Raw genomic sequence first — 18,584 nt, forward strand, 5'->3', positions numbered from 1 at the left:
GATGTTAGATGGCTCTTGGCTGAAAGCAGAAATACCAGAAGGATGTTTACTTGTGTTTTATTGACTATGTAAAGGCATTTGACGGTGTGGATCATAACAAATTATGGATAACACTGGGAAGAATGGGCATTCCATTAAACTTAATTGTGCTCATGAGGAATCTGTCCATAGACCAAGAGGCAGTTATTCAGACAGAACAAGGGGATATTGCATGGTTTAAAGTCAGGAAAGGTGTGTGTCAAGGTTGTATCCTTTCACCATACTTGAAGCACTTACTGAGGATGTTCAAAGACCACAGTCTTCACTACAGATTATACGTCAGCATAAAGAAAACAAAAATCTTCACAACTGGACCAATAAGCAACATCATGATAAATGGAGAAAAGATTGAAGTTGTCAAGGATTTCATTTTGCTTGGATCCAAGGTCAAGGCCCATGGAAGCAGCAGTCAAGAAATCAAATGATGGACAAATTCGCTGCAAAAGACCTCTTTAAAGTCTTAAAAAGATGTCACTTTGGGGACTAAGGTGTGCCTTACCCAAGCCATGGTATTTTCAATCTTCTCATGTGCATGTGAAAGCTGGACAAAGAATAAGGAAGACTGAAGAGGAATTGATGCATTTGAATTATGGTGTTGGTGAAGAATACTGAATATACCTTGGACTGCCTGAAGAATGAACAAATTTGTCCTGGAAAAAGTATAGCCAGAATGCTCCTTAGAAGCAAGGATGGAGAGACTATGTCCCACATACTTTGGACATGTTATCAGGGGGGACGAGTCCCTAGAGAAGGACATTATGCTACGTAGAGGGTCATCCAAAGAGAGGAAGACTCTCAATCAGATGGACTAACACAGTGGCTGCAATGAAGGGCTGCAACATAGCAACGATTGTGACGATGGTGCAGGACTGGGCAGTGATTCCTTCTGTTGTACACAGTGTCACTATGAGTTGGCACCTAACAACCACCAGCACCACCACAGATCCTGCTAATCATCCAATTCTATTTTCAGATGAGAAGGTTAATTTCTCCTTTAGCTTTGGAAAATGAAAATATCTTGATATTCTCAGCACTGTGGTCTAAGTGGATTCAATTAGATGCTTTGATAAATCATTGATAAGGCTGAAGCCATAAACTATATTTAGTTCATTCCACTTAAGACCTGTTTCAGACTTAGCTTCTTCCAGGATGCTTTCCTTGGTTAGCTTGTTTTATCCAGAGCTTCATCAACAGTTGTATTCAGTTATCACCACTGGGATTACTTTGTATTTGAAAATAATATTTTGTGAGGTTATTTATTGGTTGCTTTATTTGTATATTTGGTCTTGTAAAAGGAAAATCTCACATTTGTATAGGACTTTGCAGTTTATAAATCACTTTCATACCTACGATCTCTTTTAATCCTCTCAACCCACATGGGAAGGATTTATTATCATCCTCATTTTATAGCTGTGGAAAGAGAGGCAAAGAGAAGTTAATAATAAATACCACTCACATTGTTCAGCCTCATTTGCGCACCTTATCTTGTCCACTCCTCACAACAGTCTTGTGAGGTGGCTATTATAATCCCCATTTTGAAGCTCCCAGGAGGCCTCACATCACCTATACCTTAGGTTCTGGTAAAGTGGGACAATAGTCCAGGGCCTATATCCTCTTACCTGGTACACGCTTCTCAACACCTTCTATACCGGGAAGGAGAGCCCTTGCCAAAGCTGGGAGACTTGAAAAGGCACTTAGTCGGTACGCGGTAAGGAAGGGACACAAAGCCAGGTTTTCTAATTTCCAATTCAGTTTTCTTTTCAATACCAAACACCCTCTCTCTTCAACAAATATCGATTGCCTGGTGAGCCGCTGGCACTGCACTAAGCTTTGTGGTGACTATGACTAACCAAAGAAATTCTTACTCTCGAGCTCACTTCTAAGGCAGGAAAGATAAAACAAAACATAAGCACTGTCCCCACTGCTATCAGTTGGTCACTCACGGGCTGTAAGGTGGCCCGCCGAGGTGATGAAAGGGGTGAAGGCCCAGCTAAACACCCTGCTGAGGGGTAGTAGGCACGGTAAGTAGGTTGAAGTCCCTGCGCGACCGTCCCACATTCCCTGGGGTGAAGATTATGAATTCCGAGTGACCGTTACTCGGTGGCGGAACCGGCTTCGAAAAGCCGCAGTAGCTCGCGCGCAGGGCCTGGGGGCCTAAGCCAACACGTTCCCCAGCTTCACGCCCCTCGCCCGATCTGATTGGACGGTGGGGAAGGGGGCGGGGAAACCCCGGAAGAGGGCGCGCGCGCAGGGCAGCTGGGGGTTCCCGCGGAGGCACCCAGGGCCCCAAGGGGCGGGAACAGAGATCGGGGGGTGGGGGTAGGGGCATCGCGCGTGCGCACGGCGGGAGGGGGCGGGCGGGAGGCTGCTGTGAGGGCTGGGCAGTTCCAGAAACTGGTGGGCGTGTGCACGGTGGGCACGGGAGGGGGCACGAGTGTGCAAGCGCGCGTGCGCGTTGGAGCCCGAGCGTCGGAGCCTGAGCCGCGGGAGGAGGCGGGAGCTGAGGAGGCGGCGGAGGGGGTGGGTCGCTTGGGGCGCCACGTCCGCAGCCAGAGGCCGCCGCCGCTGCCAACGGAGTCTCCTAGCCCTACAGCCTGCGGAGGCGTCTCTTGAGCCCGGGGCTATCCGAGCTGCCGTTGCCGCCCCAGGCCGCCTCAGCCCTCCTCGGTGCTGCCCGCTCCCTCTCTCGGCACCAGCCCCAGGCGCCGGCCTCCGGCCCCGGCGGTGAGTAAAGCCGACTGGGAGGGCGGGGGGCGCCGGCCCGGTTGCCTGCCTTCTTCTCTCTCGCCTTCTTCCGCCAGCCTTCCTGCACTGCGTCTCCTCGCTCCTCAGGCCTCCTGCTCTAAGTCGGGCCTTTGGGGGGACTGAGCGGGAAAGGGAGGGCGGCGCGAATTTGGGGGCGGATAGAGGTTTGCTGGCGGGGCTGCTTTTCTTCCCACGTCCCTGACATCTCCGCCATGGTTTGAGACTGGGGGCTTCCTTGGAGCCTGATTTCTTCGTTCCTTGGGGGTCGGAGCTGGGGGGAGGGTGTCAGCCGCCTGGGAGAGGGATGTAGCGGGGGGACTTGTGTTCGGGGCTTCCCCGCCCCACTGACTCCTGACCTGTTGATAAACTGCTGTCTTGGGCGCCCAAGACGTGGCATTTTGTAGGCTTTCCTGGTGGGAAGGCTCTACCTCCACGCCTACCCTGAATCTGAAAGTGTGGGAATGGAGAGGGCGCTGATGGCACCAGGGGGTGACTGGGGAGTGCTGGAGCACCCGTCAGTGCCATTCCTGCCTTCTCAGTCTAAATAAAAACTATGCCTGCTATGCACACGCAGCTCCAAGACTGGTCCCCAAGCTCCCACTTCCAACCAGATCGCGTCTCCTAACCCCTTCTTACCCAGACATTCTGTAACTCCACGGAGTGGGAGTGTGCTGAGTGCACACCGTGGAGCCGAGGGAGGAGGTGCCGAGCTCAGCCCTAGCCATGGCTTCTCCAGGGTCATTTTCTGCCTCCTGCCACGTCACTCCCTCTGCTAAAGGAAAAAAAAAGGCTTGCTAGTGTCTAAAGGGATCAGTGGGGGGAGAAAGGGCCTCCAGGAAGGGTTTAGAAACACCTAGGAAAAGAGAGTTTTTGTTTATTACTCCCTCAACTGTGAAACAATTTCAAGTGAACATTTGTGCTAATTTCAAATGAAGAGACTTTATTTGCTATCTGTTTGTACTTACTATATGCTATTGTTTAACCTTTAAAACTTCCATGGGTGTGGGTTCTTTAAAAGGCTCCCGAGGAATATCGATATTACACAGCAGGTATATGGGGGGAGTGTGTGTGTACAGGCCTGTTGTTTATAAAAAAGGGAGAAGTAACCTTTAAAAAACCCATATGCATCCTGTTTTGCTTTTTGCACTTTCATTTCTTTAGTTTTTGTTAACAGATGTACCAGAAGCCAAGTTCAGTAAAAATCTGTATGTAGAAAACATCGTTAGAAAAATTAAAGTGGTTACTACATTAGGCAAATAAATATGCAGGTCGTGTGTGTGTTTGATTCTTTTAAACTCCAGGAAAATCTTTACCCTTTTTGTTTGTTTCATTCGCTGAATGTTTTCTGTTTCCCTACTTCCTGAAGATGTCTTACTGGATAATTTATAAACTCCTTCTGAATAGGACCTTTGTATGTTGTTACACTGAAAGCTCAGTGCCTAACAGTGTGTTTGACACACAGTAGGGATGCAAATATCTGTTGACTTAATGAGGTACAATTTAGTGAAGATGACTGGTATACTGGTTCTCTGGTTTGATAGAGGGTTGTAATTCTGCCTGAAGTTTAAGGACGACATCTAAAAATTGTCACTACGTGTGCACTTAAAAGTTTCATTGGCAGATTACTTTTTCGTACCCATCCAAGAGCACTTCCCTGCCAGATTCAGCGCATTTCTCATTGTCTATTTGCTGTTGATTTAATGTAGGTACCGTCTTTAAAAGCAGCGTGTTCAGCATAGTTAACTAAACCAAAAACCAAACCCGTTGCTGTCGAGTCAGTTCCGACTCATAGCGACCCCGTAGGACAGAGTGGAACTGCTCCATAGAGTTTCCAAGGAGCGCCCGGTGGATTCGAACTTCTAACCGTTTGGTTAGCAGCTGAATGCTTAATCACTACGCCACCAGGGCTCCTAGAGAAGCCTAAAAACAGTTAGCTGGTGTTTTCATATACACTGCTTTTTGATGCATTTGTGCATTGAAGCTCTGTATAAATACATTTTTAAACTCTCTGTAGTCACTTGGCAAAGAAGCAAAAACACGGGAGTGAGGATGTGGCAAAGTTGCTATATATAGAATACTTAGAAGAGTTTAGCTAACACATTTAGTCTTCTTTTTCTTACACAGGGAAATTGGCACTTACTGTTTAATAACAGGTATTTTGAAGAGTCTTTAAAGTAAATTGGTGTGCACTGTATTTTGTAGTTAGGCTTTATACAACTTGTTAGTGTTATTTAACTTCCTTTGGTGCAGGAAGAGGTGAGTGGTATCCATAGGCAAGTTTGGGAACTGTTTTCAGACTTCGTTTCCATTTTGAATTAAAACTTTATACATAAAATGTTACTGAAATCCACAAACAACATTGATTCATCTGTTTTCCTTTAAAAAAAAAAGAAAGCTCCGGAGCTGCATTTGTTTACTTATTTCTATTATTGGAATAAATTATCCTCTAGGGAATAGTGTTGTTATTAGTCCTTGCCGAATGTATTTGCCATCTGCTGTGGTTCAGTGATTAAGAGCTTGGCTGCTAAGCAGAAGGTTCCAGTTCGAATCCACCAGCTGCTCCTTGGAAACCCTATGGGGAAGTCCTATTCTATCCTATAGGATCACTATGAGTCAGAACTAACTCTACTGCAATGGGTTTTTGAGTTTTTTATATCTATGATGCAGGAACTCTGGTGTCACAGTGGTTAAGCACTTGGCTGCTAACTGAAAGGTCAGTGGTTCAAACCCACTGGGAGAAAGATGTGGCAGTTTGCTTCTGTAAAGATTACAGCCTTGGAAACCCTATGGGGTGGTTCTACACTGTCCTATAGGGTTGCTATGAGTTGGAATAGACTCCACGGCAGTGGGTTTGGTTTGGTGAAAAATGCTTAAAGTAATTGCTGATAAATTTGCAGTGATGATAAATAGTCTATAGTTAAGCAGTTGTTCACAATTCAGAATTTTCTTAGAAACCCACTTATAACTGGTTTTAGTTAGTAGTGTAATAATTTGTTCACGTCAAGACCAAAAGGTAGGACTGATTTATGTCCATAGAATAAGTTAAATCATTTGTGCTGATCGAAAGATTTTTCTTTTGTCTTTATTGCATTCCTTGAGAAAGTACATTTTTAATAGAAGCTTGTGTGCATTATGAGATCCTAGAAAGCAAATGTTTTTTATTTTTTGAATGAATGATTCCACTAAACTGGTAAGTGCCCAGGAAATGTTTTCCCATTGGATGATAAACTCTGGGTTAGAGAAGAATTTGTGTGTGCTTAATCACACTGAAATCTTAGACTTTAACAGGGTACGTGGAACATAGTAGGGCTACAGGTATATGTTGAACTAATGGCTCAGTGATTTTAGTGAAGATGATTTGTCTAATGTGTCACTTAAGGGTAACATTTGAAAATTGTCACTATGACACTTTTGTTGTTGGTTACTGCTTGTCTCCCTGTGTGTGTACTTTTAAATCTTACTAGCTGATTATTTTCCTTTCCCAGTTTTAGGAGATTAGGGGTGAGTTTGTCTTCATGATTCCCAATTTAAGAGAAGCAGGCCTCCTGTAGTGGTGATAATGAATAGGAGATGCTATCATACTGGAAATGGGAGTTGGATGATGTCAGGCTCAAAGCCATGGTAAAGACTCTAAGTTTTATTCTGAGCAAAATAGGAAGCAGTTGGAGGATTTTAAGTAGAGGTTTGACGTTAAACTGAAGTGAGGGCAAAGATGGAAGCTCGGAGAGCAGTTAAGAGATTTTGCAGTAGTCTGTGATGGTTTACTAGACTAAAGTGGTAGCAGTACAGGTGGTGAGAAGTGGTCATGTTTTGGATTTACTTAGACAACAGAATTTACTGATGATTATATGAGGATATAAAAAAGAGGAAGTCAAGGATGACTCCTAGTTTTTGGCCTGAGCATTCATTGAGATAGGAAAAACTGGCAGAGTTCAAACCGTTAACTCCATTTCACTGGACTACTGCAGTAGCCACTTACTGGATTTAATCTCTGTTCTTCCATCTGTTTTTGCTTTTATTAGCTTCTTAAAGCTCAGATCTGACAAATGTTAGTCTGCTCAGAAATTGTTCATGGCTTTTCATTGTCTTCCCACAGAAGGATAAAGTCAGTTCGTATCTAGATAAATTTGCATGTATTTTGTCTGCTGTCGTGGTATAATGGAGCTCTAATATTTTAAAATGGTGGTCTTTCTTTGTTTTTAATTACAAGATACAATGTGGAAAAATTAAGTCTTTTTTTCTTCCCCCTAAGGGATTCTGTATTAGGAGGAAAGGGTAAGACTTAGTAGGGATTTGTAGGCTAGGAACCAGAAACACAGTTTTGAAATATATGCAGTTACTGTTGTAATCATACTGGTTTTTAAACTCCAGCTAAAACATGCAAGATGTTTTTGTGGATTTCTTTTCACCATATTTCTGTATAGGATATGGTAGCTTCTGTTGACGAGTTGATAAGCTGGCTAGGCTCTTGGATTTGTGTGTGTGTGTGGATGGTATGTAGATACTGGGATTACAGTGATGAACAAGTTAGACAAAGTATCCTCTTGGAATTTTGGGGAGGGGGGCGGGAAGACAGTGGCTCCAAAATAGTCATATTCCTCAAAAAGGGACACATATATTGCCATGAATTTCTGCATATATTATTTTGGAATTTGTTAAATAGTATTCTAATCCTCGGGGTGGGGCTAGAATATCTTTAATTTATATTTTAAATCTCCTGGACAGCAAGGATCTGATGAAGTTTTTGTTCTCGGCCACACAATTTATGGTTGAGTTGAGATTCAAGCCTGGGCTTTCTGATCCCAGAGCTTTAATCACTATGCTGTGTGATTTGTCATGATCTTACCATGATGATATATCAAAGAAATTCTAAATATGAATGGAAATAAATGTAACTTTCTGGTTTGAGGGAGTTTTAAAATTAAGACAAAGCATTTAAGAAAGAACTCCTCTTAATAATGCACCAGCTGATATTCTTTTGCTGTTTTTTTTTTTGTCAGAGATGATGTGTCCTATTGCTTTTTAAACCTTAAGTGTGTATGGGATGACAGACTAGACCAGGATAAGATATGTGCTCTTGACATGTGGCCTGAGCCAGAGTTTTCATTTGTTGTTGTTAATTACCACTGAGCCCATTCCAACTCACGGCAACCCCATGTGTGCAGAGTAGAACTGCTCCATAGAGTTTTCAACTAGAGCAACTAAAAGATATTTATTAAATACATGGCATGTGCTGCTGGACTCCTGTGGGCTACAGTGAAGTTGCATTTTACACAGGATTTAGGTATTAAAGACATTGCAAGATGAATCATAGGAGTAAAAATCACCCTTGAAAATCTGTACTTTCTCATGACCTCTTTTACCACCCTCATCCAAGCCACCAATTTTTTTTGCCTGGATTATTGAAATACTCTCCTGACAGGGCTTTATGCCTCTATGCTTGCTCTCTTACCTGTTTTCCTCACGGCAGCCAGAAAGATCTCTTAAAAATGTAAATCAGAACATATTCCTCCCCTGTTAAATACTTTTTGCTGGCTTCCTGTCTCATTTAGAGTAAATGTCAGACTGTCCATGTGGATCTCACTCTGACCTCCTCTCCTATGCCCTTTAAAATGGGCCAGCCATACTCTTTTTGCTGTTTCTAGAACACCCCAGGCAAGCCCTGCCTTGGCCTATGCTCTTGCTGTTTCTTCTGCCTGAAGGGTCTTTACCCAGATGTCTTGTTTCCTTACCTCCTTTGAGAGGTCGCTTTACAGACTGGCCTATTTAAAATACTACATCCTTTCCCCCCGCGTCCCTTTTCTCAGTGAAATATTTTCTCCATAGCATTTTAACATCACCTGACATATAGTATAAACCAATTGCCGTCAAGTCAAATTCCAACTCATGTGACCCTATAGGACAGCACAGAACTGCCTCATAGGGTTTCCAAGGCTGTAAATCCTTACGGAAGCAGACTGCCACACCTTTCTCCCGTGGAGGGGCTGGTGGGTTTGAACTGCTGACCTTGAGGTTAGCAGCTAAATGCTTAACCTCTGTGCCATTAGGGTTCCTCGTAGTCTTTGTATATTTGTTTGGAGTCCCTGGGGGATTCCAAGGGGTAACATGCTCTGTTGCTAACCCGAAGGGTGGCGGTTTGAGTCCACCCAGGGCTACCTCAGAAGAAAGACCTGGTGATCTATTCCTGAAAAATCAGCCATTGCAAACCCTGTAGAGCACAGTTCTACTCTGATATTCATGAGGTTGCCATGAGTCTGAGTGGATGGCAACTGGTTATATTTGTTTATTGTTTGTTTTCCCCAACTAGAGTGTCCATTACATGCTTGTAGGGATTTTTTTTTGATCTGTATTGATCACTATAATATCCTGTACACCTAAAACATTGCCTGGTCTGTAGAGATAATCGATATTTGCTAATTAATGTATTGAAGTACTTACCAGAAAATTAATCATTTGTTAGTTTTCACAATATCCTTTTAATCTCTGTCGTATATGGAGAAATACAGTAACTTAGGCTCCAAGTTTGTATGACTAGGAGACACTAGATGACTGTGGGATCACAACCCTAGTGTTCTACCAAGACAATGTATCATAAAGAACACATTTAGACTTTTTAATCTTAACTTAGTGAAGTGAGTTTAAAAGCAAATATGTTAAGACAGTAAAGGAAATTGAGAAAGTTTAACCGTGTTTTCTTCATCCCAACGTACCTTACTTAAAAACTAGTTGCTGTCGAGTCGATTCTAACTCGTGGCAACCCCAGGGACTCTACTCTACTTCTTAAAAACCAGAAAACCAAACCCATTGCCATCAAGTCGGTTCTGACTCAACAGTGACCCTATAGGACAGAGTAGAACTGCCCCATAGGGTTTCCTAGGCTGAAATCTTTCTGGAAGCAGACTGCCACATCTTTTTCCCACAGAGTGGGTGGTAGATTCCAACTGCAGACCTTTCGGTTAGCAGCCGAGCAGTTAACCACTGCGCCACCGAGGCTCCTTCCTTACCTCTTACGTGCTCTTTCTATTTTACATAAAGGTAATCATAGAACATATTTTTTTTCTTAGATAATGTTTGAATTCTGTTGTTGCTTCTGTTCCTAAAGGTCTAAAAACATAAAAAGTCATCAGAATCATCTCTTACTGATTCGTATTGGTGGTATCATCTTCAAAGGTGAAGGATGTAATTTTTTTAGAATTTTTTCAGATGGAACACCTTTTAAGTTATGGTATAGGCCTATCTTTAAGCCTATTATGAAATAAACTGCAACTGAGTTAATCAATATCCTATAGGAGGAATCACTTAAAATTTTAGCCAGCTAACCCCAGCCTTCCAGTTCTCTTTCAATTAGTAATTTTCAGTTTAAGTTGAAACACAACAATAACCTCTCTGCTTGATGTTTCAGATCAGATTTTTATTGTCCACTGGTGTAATTTAAAGCGTTTCTTAAACACCGCAATTTGAACTAGAGAGAGATGAGATGTAGCAGTCTTCTGGCAGGTGTTTTAAAATGTTTTTCTGAATAAAGTTGATTAAGTCTTAAATCGGCGTGTGATAAGAGCTGGTCTTACATATTGAGGTTAAAATGAAATATGATTTTTTTTTTTTTTAAAGGAGACCATGAATCAGGCAGATAAAAACCAACAAGAAATCCCATCATACCTTAGTGATGAACCACCAGAAGGTAAGAATACATCTACAACAGTAAGAGTGGAACAGATATTCTGGTGAATTAAAGCTCTGATTGTTTTTATTAAATTTAAAGTAATGTAACTCATTTACCTTGTCAGTAAATATACTCCAGAAAATAATTGAAGATAAACATTTTTAGCCTGTAATAAGAAAACACTAATATTGATGATAACTATTATGTATTTCCATCACTCTTTTACTCTTTTAAGGCCATTTCATGAGTAAGAGAATATCCTTTCACTTGGTGTAGGGTAGGGAGGAAGGATGAACGATGTTTAGTTTTGATGTAGTGTGTACAAAAAAAAAATCACTGAAGATTTGTTGATGAACTCATTATTCATTATCAGTGTAATTGTATTTATATTTCTACATGGTCTTGGGGTCTGTTTAATTTGTTTTTCTAAATTATAGTTCTCTCTTAGTTTGAAAATTGTGACATCATGAATCATTTTATTCTTACTTGGAAACACTAACTGCACACATGAATGTCCTGAGTATATATAAGATTATTACAGGCATTTTTATTTATGGTTTTGGTGTGGAATATTACTAAAATTAATCTATATTGTGATCTCCTTGGAGAATTCCATGTTTATACAGGATAGTTATAAATCTGAAAAAAGAAATTGGAGAAAATGGATGAAGTGGCTGACTGATAGAAATGGGGTAGCAGACAGACTAGGATGTCTCTGGGAAGAGGATAGGGCTAGAAGTTGTGACTTTAGGTATTGTATTTTCTTCCTAGCTCTGTTAGAGACTTGTCTGAAATTTTCTTCCTATATTTCTTCTTACACTGGTAGGCAAAAATGAAATTGCTAGGAAACATGCAAAATGACAAGCTCATACTTAAATGCCAAAAGAAGATGGAGGTAACTTAACTGATTAGGGTTAATTTAGCTCTTTGGGTTTTCTTTTTGTTTTTGGTGGAGGAAGAGTCTGGAAAATTACTGGCTCAGCTCTTTTTATTTTTTTAGGACTAGAACTGTGAAGTTTTGAAAAGAAAAGTTAGGGCTCAGTGAGAAAATTAACCAGGACTTTGTGAGAAAAAAGTCAGAAAAATGATAAATAAAGGCCATCCAGGAGCATGATTGTCAAGGAAGAGAACAAAGCCACAGGATTGTCTATATGTCAACCTGCGAAATAAGAATAATCTACAAAGCAGATAATTTATATGGTGGTAATCATAAGTAAAGGTCCCTGGGTGGTGCAAACAGTTTGCGCTTGTCTACTAACCTAAAGGTTGGTGGTTGAAACCCACCCAGTGGTACCATGGAAGAGAGGCAGGGTAACCTGCTTCCATAAAGTTTATAGCTAAGACGACCCCATGGAGCAGTTCTACTCTGTAACACATGGGGTCCCCATGAGTTGGACTCCACAGCAACGGGTTTGGTTTGGTACTCTGTAATTAAAGACTTCAGCAGCATAAATATTTATCTGCTTTGATTAGGAATAGTTATTTGTCTTCATTAAATGCATATACACAAAATAATTTTACTTATAAGGTATTCAGCATGAGGCAGTTATCTGTTTCATTTCTCAAATCAGAATTTCCCTCTTTTCCTAGTGCCATTGACCTTTATTACAAAAGAATTACTGATTATGTAATCCTTTCCATCATAATTTCATAATCTATTCAAATGTTCACCTGTATCTTCAGCCTAGTAATGCCTCCTCAGCCTTTTCCATTTTAAGGTTTATATTAACTATGATTATCACTCAAATAATTTTAATAAGAAAAATGTTTGATTGGTTTTTATAAATCCAGCCAGTTGCATGCATGTAGCATGTTCTTTTTGTGTGTGCATACATACACACACACGTTTTCCCACTTGTGATAGGATGTAAAATCTCCAAACAATGAAAAGGAAAAACTGTCGCCGGGTAAACTTGTGCCTTGTATATTAGAAAAAACTCAATTTTCAGGATTTTTTTCTTTTTGCACAGGGTAGTCATATATATATACTTTGGGGGTTCAAATTTTTTTGTTGTGCTTTAGATGAAGGTTTACAGAGCATATTAGTTTCTCATTTAACAGTTAATACACATATTGTTTTGTGACATTGGTTGCCAACCCCATGACATGTCAACACTCTCCCCTTCTTGACCTTGGGTTCCCCATTACCAGCTTTCCTGTCTCCTCCTGCCTTCTCGTCCTTGCCCTTGGGATGGTGGGCCCATTTAGTCTCATTTTGTTTTATGGGCCTGGCTAATCTTTAGCTGAAGAGTGAACCTCAGGAGTGACTTCAGTACTGAGTCAGGATAGTCATCTATTGACACGATAGTCAAATGTTTTCAGTTTCCCCACGTTACCTTCTCTGCTAACCTCATTCTGCTAGGATCTAATAGCTTTGGTGATCTTACTTGGACTTATGTGCCCAAGAATGTACCTTTATTGTGTGAGATTGTACTTTTTCAGTGGTTAAAACCTGAATTGTATAGTTTGCCAAATATTTTCCCATGAAGTTTAGAAAAACACCATTGCTCACTTGCTGCTGCCTAAATCATTAGATTATAAAGGGAGAAAAGGCATGTGCTCATTTGGGGCTGGCACAAGCAAATTTTTATGAAGTCTTCCTGCCAGTCATTTTGTGTTTGAGTTTGAGGTTACATGTCAATTTCAGTGGCTCTGTTTAAACAACAACAAACAAACACAACAAAACACCCAAACAAATAAACCAAAGAGAAGAGACTCAGTGATTTAGATAAATCTGAATTTTTCATATCGATGTTACCTTTCTGTGGGGTATCTATGGAGTTTTTTTTAAAAACTAGATGCTTAAAGCAGGCTCTGTTCCATCAGAATCACTGAGGCAGTGATTTAAGTGCTAACCTTAGCTGTAGTTTGTCAGTACTTACTTAACATCTAAATACAAATAATTTCAAGTAGGTAACATGATTTTAAGTGATGAAGTTTTCCTATTTTCACACAGCATTAGCTTTTTAAATACCATCAAAGGAGCACATAGAGCAGAAACCCAAATATTTAAATCAGTGGTTCTCAAACTTGTTGGTCTCAGGGCTCTTTTACACTCTCAAAAATTGGAGACCCTAAAGAGCTTGTGTCTTTGTGGGTTATAGGTAATATTTAGTATATTAGCAATAAAAACTGAGAAGTTTATATATTTTGTTCATTTAAAAAACGCAATAAACCCACTACAGTTAACATGACTAGCATATTTTTATTAAAAGTAACTATTTTCCAAAACAAAAAAAAATTTTAAGAAGGGTGGCATTGTTTTTGCATTTTTGCAAATCTCTTTAATGTTTGGATTAATTAGAAAACAACTAGATCTCAAAGCTGCTTTGGCATTCAGCCTGTTTTGTTATCACGTGTCATGTAGCCTCTGGAAGACTGTTGTACACTTGTGACAGAATGAAATTGAAAAGGCAAAATGACATCTTAGTAGTAGTATGGAAATAAATGATACCTGATGGAACCTCTGAAATGGTCTCATGGTTTCCCAGAGGCCCCAGACCGTACCTTGAGAACCGTTGCTTTGAGTAAAAAGAGTTGTTTCAGTAATGATTGATTGAATTTTTTAATCAAGGAAATGAAGGCTAAATATATTTATCTTTTCTTTCCTTCATGTTCCTTTTTTAAAAATTGTGTTGAAATATATAATAAAACATTTGCCATTTCAACCATTCTTCGTGTACAATTCAGTGACATTATGTTTCCCATGTTGTGCAACCGTCACTACTATCCAAATTTTTCATCACCCTTAACTGAAACTCAGCACCCTTTAAGCAGTACCTCCCCATCTCACTCTCTCACCCATCCCAGGTGACCACTAACAAACTTTGATCTCTGTGCATTTGCCTGTTCTGGATATTTCATATAAATTGGATCATACCATATTTGTCCTTTTGTGTCTGAGTTAGTTTACTCAGCGTAATGTTTTCAAGGTTCATCAATGTTGTAGCATGTATCAGAGCTTCATTTCTCTTATGGCTGAATAATATTCCATTGTATGTATATGCCACATTTTATTGATCAGTGCCTCTGTTGAACACTTGAGTTGTTGCCACCTTTTGGCTATTGTGAATAATGCTGCAATCAGTATTGGTGTACCAGTATCTGTCCGAGTCCCTGCTTTCAAATCTTTAGGGTCCCTGCTTTCAAATCTTTAAGGTATATATGTAGGAGTGAAATTGATGGGTAATGTGGTAGTTCTATGTTTAACTTTTTGAGGAGCCACCAAAATGTTTTCCACAGTGTTGGTACCATTTTACAATCCCACAAGCAATGGATGAGGGTTCCAGTTTCCCTATATCCTTGTCAACATTTCTTATTTTCTGATAATAGCTATCCTAGTGGGTTCATGCCCCTTTTAGGATATAATGTAAAGATGGTTAATTAACAACTACAAAGCTACATCAAAGAAATACTTAAAATAGGATTCTGTTTTATAAAAGTTGTCTTGTCTCTAAAGCATTTCCTCTAATAGATACTAAAAGTATTTTAAAAACGTGTGTACAACTATAAATTGTTATATATGTCTTGAGGGAAGAGCTGTTCATTTGTATTTATGTGATTGGCTTGATAAATCAACCTGCTGATTGTTAGGAAGCAAGGTTACTTAGTGATTTGTGTGCCCTTTTTATTTAAAAAAATTTTTTTTGTAGCGCTTTTTAAAGACTTGTATTTGACTTTCTCATGATATTTTCTTTCATTAGGTTCAATGAAAGATCACCCACAGCAGCAACCAGGCATGTTGTCCCGTGTGACTGGGGGTATCTTCAGTGTTACAAAGGGAGCCGTTGGTGCCACCATTGGTGGTGTGGCTTGGATTGGTGGAAAGAGTCTGGAGGTGACCAAAACAGCTGTTACAACTGTACCTTCCATGGGAATAGGGCTGGTGAAAGGGGGTGTGTCTGCTGTGGCTGGAGGTGTTACAGCTGTTGGGTCTGCTGTTGTAAACAAAGTGCCCTTAACAGGAAAGAAAAAAGACAAATCGGACTAAAATTTGGAGATACATGTGATCTCCACAGCATTATGATGCCAGTGGCATTGAATTGCTAAATTATGGACTACAACCAAGTCACCTATTTTGGACGTTAACTTCTAAACTGCTGTGTTGAAAGTATTGATGACTGGCTTTCATCTAAAAAGAAGAGACCAATACTAGCACAGTGTATGAAGGTTTCTCATGCTTAAACTCTGGCTTTTTATCGGTAAAATGTTACATTTATTCAGTTGTAACTGAAGATATGGTATGTTTGAATATTTACTATTAAGTCTTTCAGTTTGACTAAAAATGTGAAAGTTGAATTTAGTGGATGATCTTTACAGTTCCATATGTATGATGTGCCAGGTAACTCATGTGCTCCTTAAGAAGGGAACCTTGAACTACATAAACTGTACCTTTGATGTGCCTAATAGTTTCAGATGTCTTAGTTTTTTTATAACCATAGTTGATTAGGCCAAGGAGCCTTCTTATTTAAGCTGGTGGTAAAAGTAGCAGAAATTAGAGAAATTTAAAAGATAAATGGCTTTATGGTATCGAGTGTTAACCATCTTATGTTAGATACGCATTCTATTCATCTATAATTGATGCCTTACAAAAGAAAACTACTTTTTAAATACCCTATATGTGTAGTTCTTAGAATTACCTATATGGATTCTTTTGAAGATTGTCTGTGAAATTAGTTTTTCCTCTTAAGAATCTCAGGAGTAGTGGGGTAAATGCATTTCTTGCTGTCTGCAGCTAAGATAACGTTTTAACTGTTGCTAGTTATAATCAAATTGTACACTTCAGCCTGGGTTCATGCTTCATTGTTAATACACCTCACAGTGCCTAAGGAATATTTCTTTACTGGTCAGAAGCTATGTAGGAAGAGTTTCATATGAAGTACAAATATTTAATAATTTTAAGTTCTTAAGAATTACCTAAAGCATCCAAAATAGGGGAAAAAAATCCTATTTTATATCCAGGATGGCGTAAATTAAAAACACATTAAAAAAAACACAGTAAAGGCAACTGCAAAATATGTGAAGACTATTTTATGTGGAAGGAAAGGGGCTCCATAGATTAGTTTTGACTGTAAAATGTGTATAAGTGCTTTCAAAAGTTTGTATAGGCCTTTAAAATGTAAGTCATCTTACACTACTTAAAATCAGTTGTAGATGTTGTACCAAGTCAGTTTCAGGCAGGAAATTGAAGTTTTTGATTATGAGTGATAAGGGTGTCATGTCTCATCATGTCTCGTTCATTCTCAAAAAGTATGCTTAGCTCGAATTCATTTTTTTGTTTCATGTTCAGTTTTATAAAAATTTAACAACTGGCATATATATTTGGCATTCTTCTTAACAAAAGGTTATAATCCAAGCCTGAGAAATCTCAGAAGTTTTCTTTATACTTAAATATGGAAATTTGCCTCCACTCCACAGAGGGCAGTGGTGACGTCCTACAGTAAGAAGTCAAGACAGCCTTCTCAAGACCTTGAATCAGATCACGCCAGTGTTCGAGACTTAAATGTTTATGTAAACCACTAAGAGTTTTTCATTAATAATGTGGACTAACAAATGGATAAGAATATAACTTAATTTTTAAAAGTTTTCAAAATACCCACAGGGATTTTAAGAGATTAAGGAGTTCAATCTGGTTCATCAGGAATTAAAGGTCATTTGTTTCATGCAGTATGATTTAAGGTTTATTTGTTGGTATATCTGGTCAACTGTCAGTTAGAAAAGGAGATTAAAAAGAAAAAAAAACTCCAAAAATCGTAGATGAACACTAAATAATTATCTAAATAATGGGATTGGAGAACTAATTGGAAGAGATTATTGCTTCACTGCTAGTTTATATTTCTAGTTTATCTTCTAAAGTTAGAGGCTTTGCTTGCATATTTATTTGAAACTCGGTCTTTAAAATTGCTTGAGTAAAAATGGTTTTAATTAATTTTTGCTACAGAAAAGCCACCTGTTATTTTATCTCATCAGGTTTCTTCTAAATTCCAAACTATAGCTTTGTTCCGGAGGGGCTTTTGCAGTGGTAGCAGAGAACTGTTCAAATGTATGGTTAGTTAGAGGTTTCTGTTCACATGAACTTGCCATCTGATGATATGTACAGCTGCACACTTGAGTCTTTTCTAGTTTATTTACGTAGACTAGCAATTTGACCTGTTAAACAGGGCTAATTCACTTAAAAAAACCAAAGGTGGTTATATACACCTGGAGGCATCTACTATTCAACTTATTTTTTGAGTGGGTATTTGGCACAATGAGGATGAACACATATGGACCCACTTAAATGACTGATCTAATAATGTTGACATTATGAATCCTGTACTTAGTGAAATGTCAGAATAACTGATTGAATACATTTTTTTTTTTTTTGTATTAAGGGGACGGGAAAAGAACACATCAATCTGTTATAAAGCACTATGACCTACATAAGATGAAATGTTTCATAAAGATCTAAGGAAATAAAGGAAATTTTAAAACAGGGTAATCTTCTTAAAATTTTTAGTTACATAGCAGTTCGTAGCCAGATTTTTTTTATACTGATGAACAAACATGGCTAAACATCTCCAAATACATCTTGATGCCACCATGACAGTGAAATAAAAGTATATTTTAAACTCTAATAAAGATTAAAAATTTACATTTCTAGGTTCTACCTCAACTTCAATCTCTGTAGGGTGGGGCCTGGGACTTCGCATTTTAACAAGCTATGCAGGTGATTCTTGTACAAACTGAAGTTTGAGAACTGATGGAGGAGTTACAAAGTACATTTGTCTGCCCAAGCAACTGTGGAACCAACCTAGACCTCCCACTGTACAGAAATGATTCAAAGGGATGAGGACTGATTTGGGGAGGATGGAAAACTGTTATCTTTTTGCACATCTACATACCTGCCAGGTGCTGTCCATACAGTATCTAAACAATATGAAGGAAGTGCCTTTACTTTTTTTTTATATTGTACTTCAGGTGAAGGCTTACAGAACAAATAGTTTCTCATGAAACAGTAGTACACATGTTGTTTTATGACATTGGTTAAAAACCCCACAATGTATTAACCCTCTAACTTCTCAACCCTTTTTTTTTTGGTGAAAATACACATAGCCAAAGATACACCGTTTCAAAAATTTCTACATGCACAGTTCAG

General features: G+C 39.3%; 1 protein-coding gene across 1 annotated transcript; it reads left to right on the forward strand.

The window, feature by feature from the left end:
• The first annotated feature begins 2,593 nt into the window (after positions 1–2,593).
• TMEM263 (transmembrane protein 263) lies at positions 2,594–17,832 on the forward strand. The gene is made up of 3 exons (XM_004373792.2): positions 2,594–2,763; positions 10,396–10,465; positions 15,151–17,832. Exons 2-3 carry the CDS (start codon positions 10,402–10,404, stop codon positions 15,435–15,437), a joined length of 351 nt encoding a protein of 116 aa, XP_004373849.1. The 5' UTR covers positions 2,594–2,763; positions 10,396–10,401; the 3' UTR covers positions 15,438–17,832.
• The last annotated feature ends 752 nt before the right edge of the window (positions 17,833–18,584 follow it).

The sequence above is a fragment of the Trichechus manatus genome, unplaced genomic scaffold, assembly GCF_000243295.1.
Source record: "Trichechus manatus latirostris isolate Lorelei unplaced genomic scaffold, TriManLat1.0 scaffold00027, whole genome shotgun sequence".
Lineage (NCBI taxonomy): Eukaryota > Metazoa > Chordata > Mammalia > Sirenia > Trichechidae > Trichechus > Trichechus manatus.

Coding starts and splice junctions, on each gene's coding strand:
- TMEM263 (XM_004373792.2), top strand. CDS start 10,402: ATGAATCAGGCAGATAAAAACCAACAAGAAATCCCATCATACCTTAGT. Junction 10,466..15,150: donor TAGTGATGAACCACCAGAAG/GTAAGAATACAT, acceptor TTCTTTCATTAG/GTTCAATGAAAGATCACCCA.